The following is a 23942-nucleotide window of genomic DNA, read 5'->3' as shown; positions in this document are numbered from 1 at the left end:
TGAGTGGAGAGAAGGCATTGGGGCAATCTAACAGTAGCCTTCCCTTGCCAGTGAGGAGGCCTGAAGAAGATTGCACAGGGGTGTATGCTGGGAGACAGCAGGCATACATTGAGCTTCATTTCTGGGCTGATATATGGAGAAGATTTCCAATTCCTAACTGCCTTTGTGGTGAAAAAGCTTTGCCCAGAGAGGTGGTGCTGCCTCCATCCTTGAAGGCTTCTGAAATAAGGACTCAAGTAACTTGTTCTGACTTCATAGCTGGCACTACATTGAACAGGATGTTGTCTCAAAATCTCCTGAGCTCTCTTTCTAAACTGGTTTTAAATTTGTTATCCCTAAAATCTCTTTGACTTTGTGTTTTAATGAAAGGAGCCTAAGTTTGAAGAGAGATAACAAGTATAATCCACTAGATGCCACTCTTCTCAAGCTATAGGTGGTGGGATATGTCTGCTTAAAATATAAACAATTAAGTATTTTTTGTTACTAAAAATTAAAATCTTTTTTGTGGAAAAAATTTTCTGTCTAATGGATCTTCTGTTTCTAACCAGCTTGTTAGATTACTTTGGTGACACAAAGCCCAGTCTATGATTTCAGTGCAAGGTAAAGGTGAAGAGGAAGATGGTAGAGTTGGAGAGTAGTTTTATTTAAATGAAATTAATGTTTATGTAAAATAATTAGAATAGGAAAATGCTTGGTCATTAAGTGGAATCTCTGGTATAAAACTTGAAGAACTTAGTAAGTAAACTTTCCTTCTAGAGGAGATATGTCCTTTCTTTGCATACATTCAGATGATGTCTTTCCCTAGTGTACCACTGACTCAGCATCACTGGAAAGAAAATCTAACTGTTCTGACTTCCACTGTTTCACTCTGGCTGATACAGTATGCTTTTCCTTTTAAAAAAATTTCCAGTCTTAGTTGGTATCTGCTTATTGTTCAGAGCTTTACTGTGTTTTCTTTCTGAATACTTGATGCCTTATTATCTTGCATTATTCTTTTTGCACTATTATGCCTTCTGGTTTTTGTTGGTTTTTTAAAATAGGTTGATTGAGATAGCAGCAAACAGATTCCCTACTTATTATGACTCAGATGAAAAGCTGCTCTGCATGACCCGTAGCATCCACCTGTACCGAGAGCTGACCTGTTGCAGTGTGCTGAAGAGGTATTCTTTTCTAGAGTTTAAGAAAAGACAATTTTGACTGGATTGTCTAAAGCAATTTTTTTGTATCAAATTTTTATGAAGAATAATTAATTTGAGACCTTTTCATGTGGATACCAGCATGATCTCCAACAAAGTAACATTGTTACAAGAAGATTGACATTGCTTTTATAATTTCATTGCATGTGACTAATCCACTTGATGCTTTTTAATTTCTGATAGACAATTTCTATGTAATCTGATTCTTGTAAGCCTTTAAAGGGGAACGTTCATGAGACAGGTATTCTCTTGGATTGTGGAGAGACCATAGTATAAGAGTTACATTTTCCATGAAATTGGAGTTTGTTCCTCCAGAGCAGTTTACTTCCAGGAAGATGGGGATACCTCCAGCAGTGGGAGGGAGAAGTTGTTTAGCAGTCACCAGCCTAAGTGCAGTGTTGTATTGTCATGGTTTTTTTATGTTAATTTGTGAACATATGTTGTAATGAAAATTAATGAAGTTATATTTTAGCATCATGTGTTTTATGTTAGTGGGAGAATTATTATCAGATTAGTTTTTTCTAATACAGCTTTATCAGAGAACAGCTCGTAGCATATTAAAGAAGCATGGAATGGCTTGAGTTGGAAGAGAGCTTCAAGATCATCTAGTTCCAAACCTGCCACCATAGGCAGGGATAAAACCCCCTTGGTCAGGTTGTTCAGGGCCCCATCTAACTTGGCATTGAACATTTTCAGGAGTGGGGCATTCACAGCTTCTCTGGGCACCTGTGCCAGTGACTCACTACCCACTGAGTAAAGTATTTCTTTCTGAATTCTTATCTAAATCTCTTCTTTTAGTTTAAAGCCATTTCCCCTTGTCCTATCACTTTCTGCCCATTTAAAAAGTCACTCTCCCTCTTACTTATAAGTCCCCTTGAAGTGCTGGAAGACCTCAGTGAGGCACAGTTTCAATGCCACTTTACTTGCTGTCTGCCATTCAGGGGTTGTACAGCATATTTTTGCTAGCCAGAGGTCTCCCAAAACTCTCTTGTAGAGAGGTCCTGCCTTGGGCCCACTGAGCCTTAGATTCCTTTCCAAATTTCTTTAATACATGCAGATGTTAATGGAGGTGGTGTGTGGGGAGGGAAAAAGAGGGACTGACTTTTAGCTTATTAAAGGAATCTTTATTTTAAAAATCTCAAAATGGTTCTTTTGTGTAAATAATGCTACCAGTGACTTTTTTTTTTTTTTTTTTAGGATTATGTCTTTGGAAGAAGAAATTATTTTGAAGAAGGTTAAACTTGTAATAATTGACTCTGTTGCTTCAGTTGTCAGAAAGGAGTTTGATACAAAACTTCAGGGCAATCTGGCAGAGAGAAGTAACTTTTTGACTAGAGGAGCATCAGTGTTGAAGTATTTGGCAGAGGAGTTCTCAATACCAGTAAGTTCTTCCTCCTTTTCTAAGTTTTTGCCTTATAATATCAAGTGATAGTGAAGAAGGAGAATGACAGGAAGAAGAAACCAGACAATGATTCTAGCAGGAATCTTTAAGCAGATACCAGTTGGAATGTAGTTGGGAAATAGAAGAATAGTAATGGTTCTGCTTGATGTGTTTCTTCTGTGGGTTTTTGATTGTTTGTTTTTTAACATTTCTTAGGAATTACTTTTATTTGTTAATTTGGGACTTTAAATAAGAAATTATTAGAGTCTCCACCTGTCTCTGTGCTTTGGTTTTGGGTTTGTTTTTTTTCCCCCTTAAATCCTAAATTTTCTTGCCATTAAATATTGTTTATCGTGATGGTTCCATTGTACTGCATTGTCACTCTACCTAATGCATGCTCTAGGTAGGTGAAGATTTTTTCTGCCTCTTTTTCTTTTAATGAAGTTAATAGAATCTCAAAAAGGCTTATGCTCTGGAACAGTGTGAATTCCTTTTGTGGCTGATAATGTATGCTAATTCCTGCAGAAGGGAAGGTAACAGCTCAGCAAATCCTTGTCTGTAGACTTGCCCATAAAATGCAAAGGAAGACATGGACACTCAGTGCAAGGACTGGGTAGACCTGATTGAAAAGTGCTTTAGAAGATGTAAACTGTGTATATGTGTTTGTGTGTGTGTTTATTATGTGATCCACAAAGAGTAATTTCAAAAGATATAATTGAAACTCAACTCTTTAAAGTATTTCCTGGTATGGGTAACCTACTCACCACTCCAGTGTAAGAGGCAAGCTGGGGTAAGAATGTGAGTAAGACTGGTCACTGATGCTCCTGAGGTCATAGAAACTATCACATCAGAAATAGGAAGTGTGGAACTGGCTGATGTAACTTCAGAGGAATGGATTTCCTTCTACCATGTGACTTCTGAAGACTTCCGATGGAGAAGATTAAACCCTGCCTAAGTGCCTTTAAAGTTCAGGTACAAAAGATAGCATCCCAGTCAGTGCACCCAGTAAAGTTGATAGTGATTGTTTACAAAGCAGGGAAAGAATTGTGTGTAATAATGTATGCTCTGATATTTTGCAGTCCTTCAAGAAAGAGGAGAAGTTTTATGATGGGATACTATTTTTCTATATTTCTCCATTTTCTTTTCCTTTAGATAGCCCCTGGTCTGCCCTCCATCTTCATGGAAATGGTGAAGCTGAGCTGGGTTTGAATCTCTGACATTTCAGGCTAGAGTGTGTTGTGCATCTGCAAGTGTTGGTGCATACTGCAAAATCAGCCTGCTGTTCCATGTGTTGCAATAACTTCCCTTACAGAGTATCTGAGGTTCTCACTGTAAATAACTGTGTTGGCATTATTTCAGATGTTTTTACTTACCTAGAAAATAGTAAATATAAATTTGGGACTAAGGACATTAGTAAGGTTGCAAAGTGATTTAGATCACTAATAAACTGGACACATGAATGTAACTCTTCATGGCACAATCAGTGCAACTAAATGCTAAATTGGGCAACAATTAGGGAGATTCAATCTGAGGCTGTTAGGATTTGAACTTGAAATCAATTCTTTTGGCTGTAACTAAAGGTCTGGTGAAAAACTGTGAGTAGTTGAACAAGGGAATTGGAAATTAGGAGATATCAATACATCTGATGTTGGCAGTGCAGAGAGGGTGGTGAAAAAGCAGCTTCCAGAGAACAGCCTTGAAGATGAATGGGGGAGAGCCGCCTTAGTGAAGAAGACATAAGGTGCTTACTTTGTTTAGCTTAGCTAAGGAAATGTTAAGGGCTTCTTCAGTAGTCAATATGCACCTACTCAGTGAAGAGGCATTTGATAAAAGCTCTCTTTGGCTGACACAGGTGTACCACAGTTCTGTGGTTGGAAGCTGAATTAAGCAAGGTCAGACTTCAAATAAGGGGCGTGTTCTTACTGGACTAATTGATCATTGGAATGCATTACTAAACAAAAATAGCTGCTTATCATGAGTGTATTTAAGTGGGCATTCCACCCCCATTTCCTAAAAGGGAAATGGGTTCAAACAGGGTTAAGTTTGTGGAACCTGTGCTACCATGTTACACCAGAGTTAAAAGGATTTTAATGCAGTTATTTTTGTTGGCATTATAAACTCTCTAACTGTTTATAATTATGTGTTTGTGGTGTCAGGTTATTGAGTTGGATGTGCAAAAGTGGCTAGGGCTCATAGTTTTTACTAAACTCAGGGGAGCTATTTCAAACCCAGGTAGCTCTATATGGCATGAAATATTCGGAAAAAAAGTTGATCTTGGTTATACCAAAACTGATGGTCGTTGTTCATTAGCTTCTCTACCTCTATTTTCAGGTTGTAAAATGGGACAGAGCTGTTCAGTGAGAGGATACTGTGAGGATAGGGTCATTACTAATAACAAGGAACTTGTACTGAGTCCAGGACAATACATAGATGCTCCTTGGAAAGTAGCAGTTGCCATCCTCAGTATAAAATTTAAAACAATTACAGTAAATGAAAACTTAATCCATGTCTTGGGATGAGAAAAAAGTTAGAAGCATATTAATTGAATGGTACCATGTTAGCCACTGAATGAAGCTAGTGAACGTGGTTTGTGATTGTCATTTTTTGCTTGACCTAATTTTTTGTTGTTGGAGGTTTTTTGTTTCTTTTTGTTGTTGTTTGTAAAGTACAAAGGAAAACAAGGTTAATTTTTTTTTTTCATTTATGGACATTAGTAAAGCTTAAGTTGTTTCTCAAAAAGTGAAGTATGATGCCTGATTGCCTTTTTAGATCTTTTTTTTTTCTTGTAACTTAGCAGTAAGCCCAGGTCCATTCTAGGCATTTGCAGTGATGCCAGGGCAAGAGGCAGCACGAGGTTTAGTTCACTTATGGCCAATTGACAGGGGACCTGGCAGCCCTGCTGATGACTGAACAGTCTCTGAAGCTTTTGCCTCCATGGGGCACTACATAGCAGTGTCCCTTTTTCCCTTTCCTGCACAGAGTTGTAACCAAAATGTGCTTTTTTTCTCCCAGGTTTGGTTGGAACTAGCCAGTCAGATCAAAAGCAATTCCTGGAAACTGAGAAGGACAGCTTGATTATCAATGAAACAAAATCCCCTTTCTTTTTTAAATTCAGTGAATAGGGAAATCTATATGAAAAATGTGTTACCTTTATATGTTAATAGAGCACCTTGTAGTTGAGAGCATTTGGATCTGAATATTTTCTCTTACAATGTGTGTGGATGCTGTCTACCAGATTACACATTTAAACAACAATAATCAGTCCTATATGTTTCCTATGTAGCTTCCTGACTTCCTTAGCCTTTCAAAAAAGAAAGAAAGTAAAACATGTTTTGGATTTTCTTTCTTCTCTTCTTCCAGATTCACAGGAAGCTGTATATTATTGGTAGATGGTATTTGGTGAAAGTAATTCAGTGTTTGTGCTAGTTGAGAGATGTCTCCTTTTCAGGAAAGAGCTAAAACTGAAACCCAATATGACAAGAATTATTGTTGAAATTTAGATATTTACCTTACAAAATTTGTTGTTCATAGACTCTGATTTTTCTAGTCATTAATACTTCAGAAAATAAGTGAAGCTGGCTGGACATCTCTGTGAAAAAGTACTACGGAGGCAGCGGTTGCAAAACCAAACTGCTTTAAGCGTTCTTTTAAATGTTGAATTGAGACTGATGATGAAATTTGCTTTGTAAAACCCTGAGGCTAATCAAATTACAGCATTTGCAGTCCTTTATGTTTTTGTCTGGATTATGTTTTTAGATCACTGAAGTCCACCTTTGTTATTTATGATCAATATTTAGGTTATTGTTACCAGCAAATGTATCATAGTATGGTCTGGTTTTTTATACGTTCTTTCTGAAAGTATGAAGTAACTTAGGATGAGAGACTTTAATCTCTCATGGGTAGTTTTTTAGAGCAAATGAAAGACAAACCTTATGTAATTATTCTCCAATGCTTTTATTTTCTATGTTAAATAAATTAACAGTAGTTTAAGAAGCCCAGAGGTTCCACAGGTAATATTTTTCCCCACTTAGAATCTACATGCTCCATTTAAAAACTAAAACTACACTTAATATTTATGACAACAGATCTGTAACAGTCAATTTTCTTTTCACACTCATCTCATAGGTTTTAGTTTCAGTACTTCACAATCACTGTGCTCCTTAAACTTATACTCAACATTTTCATTTACTTTGGAAAGCCAAATGTTTAGCTAAGTGTATATTTGCTTTTAGGATGAGTAAGTTTTTTTTTTTTTTCGTCTCAAAATGACTTCATATGGAGAAATTACTTGACATCTGCAGTGCCTTTTCTGCTGTCTTTCATTAAGTGCGTTTACTTGTATTGTCTCATCTTCCTGCAGTAAAGTGTCTCAAAACTGAAGTGCTTCTGTTGGCACAGAGGGAATATTCAAGCTGTTACTTTTCTTTTTGTTTATAATCAAGTATTCCCATTTGGCCTCATTCTTGCTTCTTTTTATTCTCTTTCCACGCAGATGGTTGCTTGTCACCTCCTCTGCACTTCAGCTGTTGCTGTTCTGATACTTGAAAATATTAGTTTATGGAATGCAAAACAGATTCCAAAAGAAAAGATTCCTGAAGAAAAGTTGTTTAGACGCCAGTTCCCTTTGAATTAAATATCTATAGAGTTTGGTAAAAGTACATAGTTGATTTGTTGCTACATCGTGTAACAGCGCTGTATGATGACTTTTCCAAAATTATGGGATACATTAGACTTTCAGGTTATTTTGTCTATATCGGGACTGTAAAGCTACTGAAATGTAAACTTGGTTTTTATTCTTAGCTGTTAAAAATTGTTTAATACCAGTGTTACAGAAACTGTAATTGAGTTATCTTTACAGGTTGTTTAAAACTAGAATAAAAGAAACTTTACTTGCAAAACTTAAAGAATTGGTTCCACTTTGAAGTTTTCTAGAAAGAGAAATCTCTTACAAGTTACACCACATGAAATCATGTGTTTCTTTAATGAAGTTAAATGTTAAGTGGGAAATTAAATGAGTTAATGTTATCAGAAGAAAATATTTTGGAACTGAGTTTCCAGAATTTAACTAGCCATATTCAGGCCAGATGTGGTTCAGACTGTTTCTAGTGGTGAGAATTCCATAGAAAAGTATGTGTCCTTTTCTGTTAAGCTGCTGGTATTTATGTATTTTGAGTGTTATATCACTCAAATTTTAAGCATATTTTGGGTTTATGTATATAGGTGAACTTGAATACCTTTCCAGCTGCTAATAGAAGTATCTTCCTATATCTACATAATCACACTGAACTTCTGGCCATCTGCTTGCTCAGATTTCAAGTAATAATGTAGTTCTCCTTTCAGTCAGGGCTGCTACTTGTGTTGTTCCTCTCCCTCACCCTTCATGTGAATACCTTTCATACTTTTTTCCAGGAAGTTTGTGTATTTCTCTAGGTAGGAGCATGAAAATTATAACAATGTGACTGATTAGAAGACGCAGTAGAACATTTGAACCTGCAGAATTTTATTAGATGTAATTCACTAGGTTCTTGGAGAAACTGAGTAGTCTTCCGATCAACTCAATAGGATGAAAAGATCCCAGTGTTTTAGGCTAATCATACTGTGAACATTATCCACAGAAGTATAATATTTAGAACAATGTAGATATTGAACAGTTTGCTGACTTTATTCTTCTGTATGAAACAAAGAATCTTTAAGTGGACCTGCCTTTGTTTTGAGCCACAGAAAACAGTAGTTAATTTGTTTAAGTCACAAAGATTACTTCTAAAACTAACTTTGATCTAAAAAAAACAACTCTTGTTCTCTTCAAGATGTTTCACTTCCCCTGCACCAAAATTCATGTTGGTGCTCATATCCTCATTAGATGGTGAGCTGAACAACATTAGAAAATTGCATGTGTCTGAGCTGTATCAGAACTTTTGGTTTCAAACATAATCTTTTTTGGTTTAAAGAAGAGTGCCTAACCTTGTTCAGTGTGCTTTATCTGTTTAAGGAACAAACAGTTTGTGAAATGAGTGTGGTGAGGCACTGGAATAGGTTGCTCAGAGAACTTGCAATGTACCATCCCTGGAAGTTTTCAAAGCCAGGTTGGATGAGCAACGTTATCTAGCAGAAAGTTCCCTGCCCATCGCAGAGGAGATGGAACTAGATGATCTTTAAGGTCCCTTCCAACCTAAACCATTCCATGATGTTAAGATATCCTACCATGTTATACTTAGAAGTGCTGATATAGGGTCTCCTCGAGGCAGGTCTTATAAGCTCTTGGAGATTTGTATCACACCCGAGATAGCTCAGCCACCTCAGATGGCGTAAAATCAGCAGGATGGCTTCTGTGGCAGTGTTGGAAACAGAAAAGTTTTAATAAAAGGCAAAATAACAAAGCTCTTTAGAGACAAAAAACGAGCCATGGCAAGAGGTTCTTGCTCCTGGTAAAACACCTCACAAAAGTGATTAGTTTCTTTGTTCTCTGATTTTTCTAGTAAATTGCTTAGTTGGGACTTTTTGGCTCCGGTCCAGTTAGCTCTCCTCAAGTCTGAGGTGAAGTCCCCAAGGTCCTGTGAGGTGTCTTTTCTCCTAATTGAGGAGAGAAACTTCTGGGCTTTTTTCCTTTTTTAGGAGACAAAAGATAATCTTGTCACTCTGTCAACAGGGGGCACATTCCTACAAAATACTTTCATGCCCAGAACTGAGTCCATAGCTTTGGATTTTTTAAGTTAGGTATTATAATGTTAGCCTTTATTTTTTACAAATACCTGCTTAAAAAGTGAATGTCAGAATTTCACATGTATATGAATAGTGCTATTTGTAAAGTGTGATTTGGCACGAATTTTAATTTTTGTTGTTGCTTGCTTGGGAAACTAAGACGGCTAATGGGAACTTATAGAACAATGTTCTTTCTTTGCTCTTGCTGAAACTTCATAAACTCAGTTTTTATTGGCATATGTTTGTTTCAATTGATCTTCCACTCCATAGTATTGAGCAAAAACCAAATTTGATAAAAGGGGGTAAATTCAACTGTTAAGTGTTGTTAGAATGATGAGGGTAGATGGCTTTGGCTCATGTGGTCGTTATAAATTATCCTCAGAAGGCACACAGCTTTGTTTTAGTTTAAAATGGCTGGTTAAAATGTAATTATAACTACCTTCAGTACTGCTGTCATTTGTGTTCTTTTTTAAAGGTGCCTGGAGAATATATGTTTATGCAGTTTATGGCCTGACACTGTTCCTTTTTAGACCATCTATAGCATAAAATGTTTATTACTGCTGAGGAAAAGGAATGAGAAATGACAGAGCAGTGTTTCCTGTTTTCATGTGGTGGTGAAGTATAGTGAAGGAGTTAAAGTTATATGACACTTGAATTCAGTTTGTTTTTTCTTTTAAAGTATTCCCTTCATTGCTTTTTCCATTTTACAGTGCAAGTGACTTTGCCAAAAGCTATCATTCTGCACAATTGCACATACGAAATTATGTAGAAGGAGCACACCGGGGTTAACATATAGGAGAGGGAGCTGAAAGGAATCAGATTTTATTGCCAGGTTTATTTTTGATCCGCTGTATGATTATGCACAATATTCGCTATGAAGTAGGGCAGGCACTTTCTCTGATAACTGCCTTGACTTGAATTTCTGAAAAACTTCTTCCAAAGTAAATAAACAGTTTCTTGTATTTTCTAACCTCATTGTTGTTACGCTTCTCTGGGTTACCTTCAGCTGATTGACATAATCATGTAAGTGAGGTGCCCAGAAGTAGACAATATTCCAGATGAATCTCTAGCAAAGTTTAGGTATGGAAAAGGATTTCTTCTCATGCCTTGCAGGACATCCTCATGTTTATGCATCATAACACAGTTTGCTTTCTTTGCAACAACCTGATGCTGTTTACTTACCAATTATTAAAATCTTGAATCTGCATCTGCTGACTTCGTTGCTTAGCTAGTTGCTCCTTCTAATGTTATTTTTCCTGACTTGCCAAGATGATTTTGAATTCTAATCTCATGGTTTACTTGCAGTCTCCTCCCTGCTTACCTGTTTTTGCAAGAAAAATGATCATTCATTCTGTTACAGATTCTTTGTGTAGAACCAGACTTCATGCAGACTGTACCATTTTATTCAATGAGAGACTTTTAAACACTGATAACTGCTGTGTGTCATTTTACAATAAACTTTGCATAGATTAATGTAGGTTATAGTTTTCTAGTTTTAGTATCATACCTATATATGATGTTCTACTGCTAAAATAAAAATACAATATTTGTATAAAAATACTGGGGTCTTTTTGTTTGGGATGTTTTTGTTTTGTTTTTTTTCCCCTGCCTTATCACACTGTTATTTTGCATGTGCTGTAAAAAACAACAGTTAATTATACTGATGGGCTTTTATGCCTTGTCTTGGGAGTTTGGGGTTTGACAAGATGTACTGTTTAGACTGTATGAAGAACTGCCTGAACCTTTGGGCCAATGGTCTATTTGTGACCCAGCAGAGAAATACTTATGTTTTGAGTATTCAGTGCTTTTTGAATTTTTTCTTGTGCTTCTTCCTTGTCCTCTGATTTTATTTAAACTGTAAGTTCTCTAGGAATATTTCTGCATTTGCATAATTTATAGGTGAAAGGGATTCCTGTCTTTAGACAGGATAGCAATGCAAAGAATAGTTGACCAGATTGCAAGTTGTTAGAAAAATCTTGATGGGTCTTGAGCTCTTTGTTGAATCTTGAGCTCCTGTATGAGCTCAGTATACACAAATTAGTGATTTGATTTCCGTATTCTCTAGTGTTAATTTGCTTTTTGGTTACTCAGCCCCAGGACTTCTAGGAATAATGAGGACCAGCTCTGCAATTGTTACTCCTAAGTAATATTGTACCAGCTCCCCCGAGGCATAAAGGGATGGGAATAAAACAAAATTAAGATTGGGCAATGCATATGTCTCTTATAATACAAATGTGCCCAGAGATCAAAAGTAAAATTTTACTTTCTTGGGAACTGGGGGTAATAGAAATGATGGTACCACTTCCCTCTTTGTGTCTACAGGACTGCTTTGTGAGAGCATTGCAGTCATGTGGAACTAGGTGCGCTGCTGGGGCTGCTTTTTGGTCAGGTTTGGTCTGGAAGCTCCATGATGTAGTCTGCTTGCTGCTGTTGATTGCAGAACCTGCCTTTGCAGTCTGCAAAATTTCCTTCTTTCCACATGTAATAACAGACAGCCAGACTAAACTACTGCAGCTGGATGGTTGAGGATCCTGTGCTGCCTTGAAAGCAGAAGTATCTAGATTTGCAGGGCAGGCTTTTCAGTCTGCACTTTTTCTTCTGCTGTTGAAGCTCTTGTGCATTAGAAGAGTTCTTTGTATTGCTCTGGTTTCCTTACTCTGTTTTGCTTGGATTAGAATCTATGATCTATAACACAAGGTCTCCTGAGAAACTTCACTCTGACTTTTATACAAGAAGACTCCATCTTCTTTATTGAGAACAAGTATGTTTTATGTCATTGTTCTCTGAAATTTCAGCTATATGTGTTGATTTTTTTCACCCAATTTTCTATTTAAAATAGAAAACCCATCATTTTAATAGCCTTTTAATTCATTTGGTAGAAATCTAGTATAAAATGGAGGGAGAGCCATTTCATACAGATTCCTTTGAGAGTCTACATGATCTCAGCAACCTCATCAAAACTGTCATGTTACTTCTCTCTAAAATGCATAGCTATATCTCATTTGAGAATATAACATTTCTGCTATAATATAGTAAGTAAACAAAATGAGATTTCAAGATTTTTACTGAATAGGGCTGAACAGTTTTCTGCAAAGCTTTGATTAGACAGGAATGAATGAGCCGCTGGTTTTTCTTGTTGAGACTACATCTGAATTTTAATAATGACAGTGTTTCTTTCCAACTCAATAGTCCTAACATTTGATACTCCAATTTGGATAAGCTATATTGCCCAACCTAGCATTAAAATAACTTTCTTTGTCTCTGGATTCCAGTATTTTCCATATGTTACTTTTGTATTCATAGTATCTCCTTCTTTTGACCTAGGCAAAGAGTGCTTTTCTCTTCAACAATATCCGAGGTCTTGACTGGGTTCTTGGCAGTCCATGGTATTACATTTTTCATTATGTTCTGATCAGCAAGATTAGTTCCAATACATGAACTGGTTTTCCTTCGTGCGGCTGAAACTTAGTTCTTCAGGGAAAAATTGCTTTAGAAGTGTTTACTGCTTAGCTGCTTTGTGTAACTTTACGTAAAGATCTCCCACGGGGGGAAGGGGGCTTGCTTAAGGCTGCTGGTGCTCTAGGTACTTTGCTTCTCAAGAACATTAACTTAAGCAAAATGGCTTCAGATATTGGCAGTCTTTGACATACCAAACCGAAGTTATTTTCCTGTAAAGCTTATGAACAATACTAGTCAGCTAGAGCTTGGTAGCTGGAAGTTCTGTACAGAGTGATGTGTCTTTCTCTGAAGTCTTAAATTTTTGCATTGTCTAAGGCTGGCGTGTTTTGGGCTTGCATGGAAGAGCTCTGTCACAGCTCTTTCTGGAACTGTAATGGGAACAGTCATACCTGGGCAGTGAGTACAAAGTTCCTGAGGGGGCCTTGGGTGCACAGCATATGGACAGAACTAGAGTACTGTGTGTTAGAGCAGATATGTTTTATTCTGTGTCTCTGATATCCCTAACATGGAGCTGCTATAAACAAAGAGGCTGCTGAAACACTTTGTGAAGCTTGTCATATTTTCAAGGAGCAGATTAACAGGAAAGGAAATAATTACTGTAGAGATCCTGTTTGGGATTGGCAGCAGTACTTACTGCTGTATCTCCTTTCTCAGTTGGCTTAAGGGAGTCACAGAAGAGCCACCACTAGCAATGTGGAAATCCACTGATCTGCAGCTGCCTTTCTGAAATTGTCCCTAGGAAACAAGACGCCAGGTACAAGCTGCAAGATGAAAAAATTACCTGTGCAAATCACAAATGACACATGGGTAGTAGTTTAATTGCCTGCTTACAGAAAGTGTGAGTAATCCAAGAGGTGGTCAACAAGTGGCAGGGATTCTTTCTTTCCTACCTGCCTTGTAATTCATTTCACTGTCACGTTTGCAACTGGTTTCTGCTTGCTTATGAGCCTGGACAAGGATGTAAACCAGCTGAAAAAGCAAAGCAGGGGAAAAAAATGTAGTGGGCAATTGTGCAGCTGAACAGGCGCTAATGTAGGCAGAAAGGAGGGGCAGGAGTGTGTGGTTTCTGGCAGCAGCACAGATTTTGAGTGTAGAACTGCATTTTCAGTAAAAAGGATAGCATGAGTAAAAATGCTAGAGGGATTATTAATCAGAATGAGCAAAGAAAAGCTTGAAATGTTCTTTAAACTTGGAACTGTTCTAGGAAGGCCTGTATAACCTTCCATTATTACGATGCTTTGTACTTTGACTAAAGGTGATCCAATGCCTGGTTGCATACAACCGATCCTTACACTGCTTAAGGCTTTTGTGCACTATTAGGTCAGTGTACTGGTTTTAATCTGTGCATTCTGATTTTAAAATGCATCATAATATGCTGTATTTGGAGTTGCAATGTATCCATGCATAATGAATTACAGCTGAGGTCAGAAATTATGCTGAATAGTAGATTTTCAAACCGCAGTATTTCTTCCTGTGCTAAAATTCAGAATGATATGTCTAACAATCCGTAGAAGAGTTGGTATGGTTCATAACATGTTTGCATTCCTTCATTATTAATAGTTCCATATCCATCTGTCAGTGTGCTATGGCTGAACTATTACCCAAGATTTTGCAGCTGGTGCTTTAAGAGTCTGTATAATGTAGTTATCTCCAGCTCCTGTTCTTTGTCTGCTAGTTAGAGGAAATTTTACTGAGAACTTATTAAATTGTCCAAGACTGTAAGTTCGAGTTCAGGTGAAAGTCTGTGATCTTGATTTAACTTACTTGGCATGTGGTACTTTTCTTGTTCTTTTGTTTGGACTTCGTTGGTTGCAGCAGCTATTTCAAGTAATAGTGGTTTGTTTCATCTCATTAGAGGTTCTGAACATAGTTGTTGCAGTCCTGTATCTTGTCATTCTATTTTTAGAACATTTTGCGCAAATTTTAGTTGCTGATCTGAAGATAGACCCTGTAGTGAGGTCTGATTTGAAAATAACGGGGCTATGGGTAGTATGTGTGGGGCTTTTTGACACCCTCTATTAAAAGGTGGAGGAAGATTAATTTGTTTGCAGCAAAGATAGCAATTGATGTAGAAAGTAGTATGTATGTAGATTGCCAAAGTACTTTGTGCTTGATACTGAACAGTTACTGGAGAATAACAATTCAAATTATTGCTGAAGCAAAATAGTTTGATACTAGGTACTTGGAGATGCAAAGTTCCACACAAAGTATTTGTGTGGTCCTCTCTGTGTGCATATGCTTTTTTTAAAATTTCATTGCTGTTTAATTCCAAGTACCACAATTTGTAATCATAATAGATACACACTTTTTTCATTTTTTTAGTGCCAGGTAAAGTCTGTCAGCATAAATGTGTAGTTTATTCAATTATAAAGTAATAATGCTTTTGTAAATTTAAAAGAATTTTCTTTGTCTCTTAGAATAACATAATTTTTGCTGATAGGATATAATGAAATATTTGTCATCTTTTTAAAAACAGTGGTAGGGAAAAAATTGCATTGTGCATACATGACAGTGCCACCTGCATTTGATCCATTCACCTCTCACTGGATCTCTTGCTGATCTAAGATGCTGGCTGTTAAAATACAGCCCAACAAGTTAGGTGTCCATTAATTCCCAAAGTCTTAAAGTTATTTTCCTGCCAAGAGCCACTTATTACCAGCCATTAAGTGGTAGTAGACTGGTCTGTTATTAGGGTTGTATTTCAGTGGCCTTTGTGCTTTGTTTGCTTGGTTTTTTTCTGTTTTTGGAGTGTTTGTCAATAGGATTACTCTGAAAGAATGTCTTCTTTTCAGTTATTTTAATGCTCATTTTTACTTTGAGCTCTATTTGCCCTAAAGCACTGCTGTGTTGCAGTTGGCTTTGCAATCATTCCTTCTGAAGGAATAATTGATTAGGAATAATAGTTTTTCCTCTCAAGACCGAACAATCTGTGCAGAAGCCTTCACTCTTTCTTCTGAGTCACTGCAGCTGAGTCTTTGAATGGTAGAGGTAAGGTCTGCATGCTGGTGATTATGTCATGCATTATTGGTACAATGACTTAGGTACTGCCTTTTTTTCATGGAGCCCTCCAAATACAAGGAGATCCTAAGCACAGGAGATCTGTGAAGAGTCAGGAAATGAGAGCCTGTATAGCAATCACACAATTTAATTTGCTGGTACTGGAGTGCAGTAAACTGCTGGAACTCTGTACATTTCACCAACTTGTTTGGAATCAGCAAGGCAGCCTGGGTGGTAGATGCTGCTTAAAAATGTGAACCTAGCCCTGATATGCTTGTAGAGCCTTCTGGAGTTTGGAGCAGAAAACCTAAGAATTTGTAGCCATGCCCAAAGCCTATTTATGTCATGCAAACACTGCAACTGATTCTATTAAACCTAACTGTATTATTTGTATAGTATAAGTTTGGATTTTTGTAACTGTGGTGTTCCTCAAATACTGATCATGTCCAAAGAAATTCTGGTCATTAAGAATGATCACTTTACCCCAGTTCATCTGAAGGATAGACAGCATTGGCTCTTGTGGCATAGCAAACTGCCTTCTTTCTAGCAGCTCAGTAACTGACATTTAAGACTGATGTGTAAGGAATGATATAAGTAATTGGCTTTTTTTAAAAGCAAAATATAATTTATATTTGGTTCATAAATTTTGCTAAATGTGAAGACAAACTCAAGGAAGAGGAAATTTCTTTGGTACCAGACAAAGATGCCTGGTTCATCATTCTGTGGTATCAGTGATAAAAGTCATATAGGTTGTATTCCTGAAATCTAAAAAATACACACAAACTTAATTACTGTCATGTGCTTCTGCCAAAAACTATAGATGGAGTTATAGTGTTAAAATCTTTTTTATCAATGCTAGAATTTTTCAATAACCCATGTACTAAGACAATTTGTGACCTACTATTCCAGCTTTTTTCCTCAGCTTCAATAAATCTCCTTCTCAATTCAGAGTTGTAACTGATGAGGTAACGTGAAGAAATACAAGAGGTGTGAAAGTTTGGGCTTTTTTTTAATTAGCTCAATTGATGCAGTCAGGAAAAGGGAGAGCTTACTAGAAGAGGAGCCTGGGGAAACCTGCCTGTCAGCTGGTCTAGTAAAGAAGAGTATTTCTGCATGTAAACATTGCTTTGTCTAGTTTAGACTCTGTGGAGTTACTGATGAGCAGAGACATTAAGCTTTCCTACTTCTGCTGTGACATTTAATCTGGAGATTCTGTTTATACTTAAATTGCAGGTTTTTAATACACTGTAAGGGACTAAATGCTTGTGGTCATTTATATCCCTTTGAATGTGAGTGATCTAGTAAAGTGCACACTACTGATATGCTTAATCATCTGGTATTAATAAATTCCTTTTTGGATCCACTCTCCCAGTGTAGGCATGTGGATGTTTTATCAGAAGAATAAAGACAGTTTTTGTTAAATACAAATACTTGTAAGTTATGTTGGAGAGCAAGCACCTTACAGTTTTTGATGAAACTGAAATGGAAGCAGAAAGCTGACCCTCTTCCATCTTCCTGCAACAGAGTTTAAAGCAACTGGAAGTGAAAACTGACATTGAGATTTCTCTGGAGTTTTTGCTGTCATCACCATGGAGCTTCATCTGTTGTATATAGCAGCTGAGAACATCTGTCCTTCTCCTAAAGGTTTTCTTTTTCCTTTCCTTCAGTATGTACCTCCCTGTTTTAAAGGTGAATGTCTTTTACTGTTTATCCTTCCTCTTAGCCCCTCTAATTTAGGTGTCTAAAGTCATCTTTAAATCTACCACCTTGTTATACAAGTCTCAAAATTAAATTTAATTTCCATAAAGAGTGAGTTTTTCTTGGAAATAGTGAAGGAAGTAGCAGCCTAAATTCAGGTTAAACCCCTTTGTGGGATTTTTCTTGCTAGCCTTGTTTTCTACTCCTTTCTTTACATTCTTCACTTTATCTGTTCAAGGCTGAAGAGATATTCCCCATATGCTTTCCAACAGCTGTTGGTTTACAGTGCCTGTTTAGTCATGGTTGAATTTCTTAGATTTTTAGTTTTCTGAAATAAGCACGACCACATTGTCCTGGCCAGTTAGGATAAAAATGTGTGTGGCTGAAAAATTCATGGTGTACTCATCAGATTTAGCCTCACTAATATTTTATATATGTGGTTGAAGGTGAAATAACACTCATGATTCTCTGACAAAGCTGTGGACTTTTTGTATGCATAAATATGCACTTTTTCTTATGAGGTATTTAATTTTTTTCCCTGAATAATTTTTCCACCAGGGTGACAGGGTGCAATATCCTTTCTTTTTTGACTTACTCACTTTTATTCTGCTATAGTTCCTACACCTTTTTGGAAGGAACAGCTGTGTTGCCAAGCTGTCTTTTTTTTTAAACTTAGTTATCCTTGTGTCAGCTTCTGCTTTCTTGAATCAATCTCTCCCCTGCCCATTTTTTATTTTTGCAAGTATTTCTCCAGCCTTTTGAGTCCTTCTAGAACGTAAAACCCGACCTATTTAGGTTCCTTCCATTTGTGGTGCTGATGCACAAGTGTTTTGCAGGAACAGTACAGGGGATTTTTTGTGCTGTTGTTTATTTGTTCCTCTCACTTCAGTTAGAGCACTAATTAGACAACAGATGTGTTTTTCAGCTGTGTGGGTTAAGACTAAACTTAAATGTGCTTGTTCTTCTCAGGTGTGTTTTCTCTATTGATAAAATATATGTATGGCAGATGATTTGTAAGAAATAATTTCAACAAAGTTCTTTAATTTTACTGAAACTATAAGTACTGGCTTTTGAGTTACCAAAACTTAGATAGAATTAATTCCCTATTCTAGAAGTCATTGCAATCCATTTTTTCTTCAATTTTTTGGACATTGAAATATAAGCATTTACATTAAATACTAACCATAGAAGCATTTTCAAGAACTGAAGCAGATTTTTTTATTTGTGTGGATTTTTTGGTTACTCATTCTATGTAAATTGCATAAATGCTCAGGCAATATTAGTAGAATATAGAGATAATGTAGCAAGGAACCAACAGCCTTTTAAAAGATGAATCACAGACCTTTTTTGTTTTCTGTGTTTTCAGAATACCCAACATATAGGTATTCTGAATTCCATTCTGATACTCATTTTGTATTGCACCTGCCCATTGTCTTTAGTTTTGTGTTCTATCAATTGCCTTTCAGAAGATGTTTATGGCCTTTTGATAGGAAAGCATATATTCTAGTAGTTAGGAGTTGTTTAGATTATATTCTTAGCTGTGTTGTCTGGTATCTCCCCTGGCTCAAGTTTGATATGCACAGGAAAAAGAATCTTTAATGAACAGGCCTGTTGATGAAGAATTCTTTGTGGCAAATCTTGTTTGCTCAATGACTGAAATAAATATGATATTCCTACTAGGATGTGCAGTGTAGTGTCCTATAGTGATTTTGGGGGGTTTATTTCAGACTGAGGTATTGAGTGTGTATTTTGAGCAAGGTCTAGTTAAATTTTCTTTTGATTGTGACTGCCGTTTGTCTATTGCTTATGGAAAACTGGTACTATTTCTACAATCAAATCAATTGTTAATTTAAATTCTTGCAATAAGGGTCTAATAAGTGCTTGCTGGAGAATAATAAATACAGGTGGGGTTGCAAAGAGTCTTATTTTCTTATGTTGTAAGTTAAATTCCTTCCCTTGTTAAGATTTCACATTGTTGATTTAGCTGAAGAACTTCAGTATTCACTTAGAGATTGAACACAACAATGCTTTAATTACCCACTTGAATTAGGCAGAGTGTTTTGTTAGCTGAAACACGCTCTGGTATTTGTTATTCTGCAGTGATTTTTTTTTTTTTCATCATACATATCTTTGATGGTCCCATTGACAGAATTAGGGCTGGCTATACTGGCAGAATCTTTTCTGTCAGTTGGTGAAGCCTTTCCCACAGAGCAACATCCACAAGGTGGTGCCTTTTCATCACCCAAAAGGGAGAGGAATTTCTCTTTACAAAGTTGTGTTGGCTTTTTGCCTGTTGCTTGGCAGAAATGAGAAGTTCAGATACTGAGGTGAGTGTATCCTTTTCTCCCTGCATGTAGAGTGAACTATCATTTTCTGTTCTTTCCAGCCTTTGTGGTTGCAAACTGACTGTGATGCTCACAAGTACAGAGGAGAGAAAGGTAATGGATTGGAAATCAAAATTGAGCCATGTTGGTTGAATCATGAAAAGATTATCCCCTGAAATACTGAAGTTGTACAAATCAGGGAGGATATATGCTTCCAGAGAAAAATCACACCTAGAATTGCAACAGGTTTTTTTTTTTTTGTCAGGCTCAGGTCATAGTTGGAACTATGCAGGAGCCTGAAAATGGAACAATGTGTAGTGCTTTAGGCAAGTGCTCTGCAGTTTGAGGAGTGGGCAAAGGGGAGCTGACATAGCCTTGGCTGTTCTCTTGTACGTAGTTTATCTCTGTAATGTGAATCCAGTTGAAGATGAGGCAGCTGGAATATGTTCTCAGATATTGCTTTCTTTTGCAGGATAAGACTTGAGAACAGAACTGTTATAAAGAAAGAGGTTTTCACATGACCTATATGTAATTCCCAGCTGTGAACCCTCTGGCAATGAGCGTGAAATCCAAAACACAGCTGATAGGGAAAAGGGCTGTTGTCAGCTCAGACTGAACACTTGAGTATTCATAGCATGGTGCTTTGACAAACAGACATTGGAGTGCCTCAGAATAATTTGGTTTTGAGATCTGTGCAGGGCCCTCCTTCTAGCTGTGTGTACTTCCAGTACAGTGGTAATCAGGGCTGAAGGAGAACCAGGTGTGCACCATATTGTACTTCTTTTCTTGCAGAACAGCTAGCCTCCGATCCCTTAGTCCCAACCACTCCCTTTGTACCTCTCTGCCAAATTTCCTGCTGTAAAATGGTCTTATGTTTGCCTTTATGTACCTTGTGACCCCTTCAGAATATTTGTGGTATTTTAAACCCTGAATTGTGTGCATGACACAGTGTTTAGTTTGGAAGTAAAGCTTAATCACACATGCTGATTGTCGTGTTTATTTTGGAGCCAATAAGTAGGAGGCAACCTTTCATATTTTATTAGTCTGGACGAATATTCCCTGTTACTTGATAACCATGTATATGTTTGAACTTTAAAAAAGTCGATATTTAAAGGAATGCTGGAACACAGATGGCATTTGAATGCAGCCTCTCATCCATTCTGGGGTTGGATTCCATTGGGCACCTAAACTTGGGTGTTTGTGGTTCCCTGTGGTGACAGTGATAGAGTGGCTATTTTGTTTTTAAAGGATTGTGTATCATTTCTCTCTATGTGCCAGTGAAGCTGGAGAGGGAGCTCTTCTGGAAAGAGCAACATTAGAGGAAAGTCTCTTTATATTTGTTTCTTCCATCTACTACAAATGAAGGGAGTTGTGTTTGCAGAAGGAGGTTATAGCTCTGAAGCCCTGACCTTATTTTGTTTGCTTCCCACACGTCTGCAATTACAGCAGAATAAGCAAGTATAAGATCAGGATTTGCTGCTCCTCCCAACCTGCCATCTACCCCTAACATCCCACCAGAGCTGCTCCCATGCCCTGCAGTTGATAATACACCTGTGGGTAATCTGCTAGCCCCAAATCTTAACTTCCTTTGCATGCTGAGGGACTTGGGGAGAAAAAGGAGTGAGTTTCCATGAGCCCTCTTTTAATAGAGTGTGATGAAAAAGGATGTAGCTGAAAGTTGAGAGGAATCCACCAGCAAACTTTATTTCAGCGTTGCAAGGATACCTGCCTTGAATACTTCTTTTGCTGAAGCAAGGTGATTTTGATGCACAGTTCTGTACATCATTAAATAGAGGACATTGTATGAGATAGTTAAAGCTGTGTGAATAACTCCAAGCTGTATTTTTTCCTGTAATATTTTACTTGTGTTCTCCTTTTACAGGAAGCTTTTTTTAAGAGAAGTGTTGGAATTTTCCCCTAATAAAGCAGTACACTTAAAAGATTTAATAATGCTGGGATTTTTGAGATACTGTGTGTTTTTTGTTGAAAGCCCTTGTGTATCAAAATGCAGTGTTGTTTTTGTGACAGTTATCTAGGGACTCTGGACAAATGCTGTTTCTCTGATGTTTGCTGATAGTTTTTTTCTCCCCCCATATCTGAGTTCCTTGATCTTGTGAAAGAAAACAGGAAGTTTTAAGAGCATAATCAAGATGAGAGGAAAACCAGACTAATTCTTTGTGGGTTTTTTCTTTGTTCTGTTTTTAATTTAATTGAAAATATGAAGATCTCCTTTAGACCATTATATTAACTTGAATTTCATATCACAAAAGTGACTGTATAGTCTTCTGAGCATAGTGTGTATGTTAATCTGCATGGAAGACAATGCTTGAAGATATATATCAAATTTGGCATAAAATTGATGAGTTATTTCTGTATGATGTTTTTGGCATTGTGTTCTATTTCACTTGAGTGCAGACACAGTAGATGGCACTTGAGTTACTAATTTTATGATGTAGGAAAGAAAACCAAACTCAGTTACAGAGTTAGCTGTTTGTAGCAATAGGCACATTTAATGAAAGAACAGTTTCAGAGGTTTTCTGTCAGTTAAATACTCCTAGGAATAAAAGACAACCATGCACAAATTCTTTTTCAATACAAGCAGGCCATCTCCAAGTACTTGAGTTTGTTGAAGTTTTATAAAATATACTGGATAGGAATCATAATCAATCTGAATCATGAATATATAGTGCCAGGTTCTCTTCAAACATGTTGCTGGTGTTTGGTGTCATAAAATGTTGTTTACAGCTTGTTCTCTAATAAAAGTTCTTTCTTTATTTATTTCTACTTTTGCTTACTCCCACAGAACATTTGTGATGTGACCTCTGATAGCAGGTGAAAGATAAAAATCTGCTAACAAAGTGGATGTCTAACAATATTGTCATATTATCAGAACAGTTTGGATACCATGTTCCTTACTGTGCCTAAGTTTGATAACCAAAGCTAAGAATGTGCTGGTAGTTCTGCTAATCAAAATGTAAACATTTGATTTAGGGTATTCCAAAGTAGCTACCTTATGCTATGTTTGGTGATGTACTTTTAGACAGTACTGTTTGGTCGTTTGTTGATTCTCAACATTTTCAGTAGTAGCATTAGGTAATGGACCTACAGTCCTCAGAATTGGAGTGGCAGTAAGGACTTCTCCAATAATATCCTGTCACTATGATTCTGCACTAAGGTTAATTGCTGAGTTAGGAAGGTTTAGTCAGACTTAGTCCATGATTCATTCTTTGGCCTTTCTGCTGATGGTCTTATAATACTTATTTTAATGAAAATGCTGTCAGACTTGACCTAGAGATGAGCTTCATTTGTGTTGTATTCCTATGTTGTTTTATCACACTGCCAATTCCAGGTTTTAGGGTTAATAAAAGTGTTTGAAAACCAAAAATGGATGTTTATTTACTAGAGGACAGAGTTCTAACTTTATCTTTTATTTTATTTAACTGATGTTTTTAAAATATAAGGAGATCCCAGTGGTTCTTCCAAGGCTTCTAGAAGCTTTACCATGCCATGTCTCCATGAGCCCAGTGCCAAATCCATGCCCCTGTGGTGGGGCAAGGGACATATGGTGTGCAGAATTGCCCCTCCCTGGTGATGCTTTCTTGGGACCCAGGTCCCTCTGATCAAAGTTGCAGCCCATGGATGATGTGTGGCTTCTGGCAGCCCCTGATACTCTGACCATATGTCTTCTTGGAGCTGGGTTGCTTGGGAATGCAGGCCAGGTGGGTAAAGCCTCTCTGGTTTTACAATGGCTGAAATGTAAGTATGGGGATGTCTGGCAGATTGATTTTATCACATTGTCCCAAACCTGTCATAGCGTGAGCTGACAATGACGGAAGCAACCACAAATAGCTAGGAACATGTCTTGTGTCCCATGCTATATGGGGCACCATCTTGGGCCTTGAAAAGCAAGTGTTAGGGCAACATGGTACTCCAGAAAGAATTGAATCAGATAATGATCCCCAAACCACTTCATAGACACTTGGGCCACAGAACACAGCTGGGAGTGGGTATAACACTCTATGGTGCACCACGCTCTGAAAGATGCAACGATATAATGGACTGTTAAAGACTGCACTAAGGGCAGTGGGTGGTGTGACTTTCAAGCACTGGAATACACATTTAGCCAAGGCCCCCTAGTTAGTCCACACCAGATAAGCTGCCAGTCAGGCTGGCCCTGCCCAATCAAAA

The 23942-nt window shown here is 37.3% G+C and overlaps 1 protein-coding gene across 5 annotated transcripts in view; it reads left to right on the top strand.

Moving 5' to 3' along the window:
- Positions 1–23942, top strand: part of RAD51B (RAD51 paralog B) — a 386354-nt gene that overhangs the window by 10328 nt on the left and 352084 nt on the right. For all 5 annotated transcript variants that reach the window (XM_059849716.1, XM_059849718.1, XM_059849715.1 and 2 more), the window contains exons 6-7: positions 1041–1160; positions 2394–2577. In XM_059849716.1, the coding sequence (XP_059705699.1) occupies positions 1041–1160; positions 2394–2577 (304 nt within the window). The remainder of the gene's footprint in view (positions 1–1040; positions 1161–2393; positions 2578–23942) is intronic.

This window comes from Haemorhous mexicanus, chromosome 6 (assembly GCF_027477595.1).
Source record: "Haemorhous mexicanus isolate bHaeMex1 chromosome 6, bHaeMex1.pri, whole genome shotgun sequence".
Classification (NCBI taxonomy): Eukaryota; Metazoa; Chordata; class Aves; order Passeriformes; family Fringillidae; genus Haemorhous; species Haemorhous mexicanus.
This window is presented reverse-complemented; position numbering and strand designations above follow the sequence as displayed.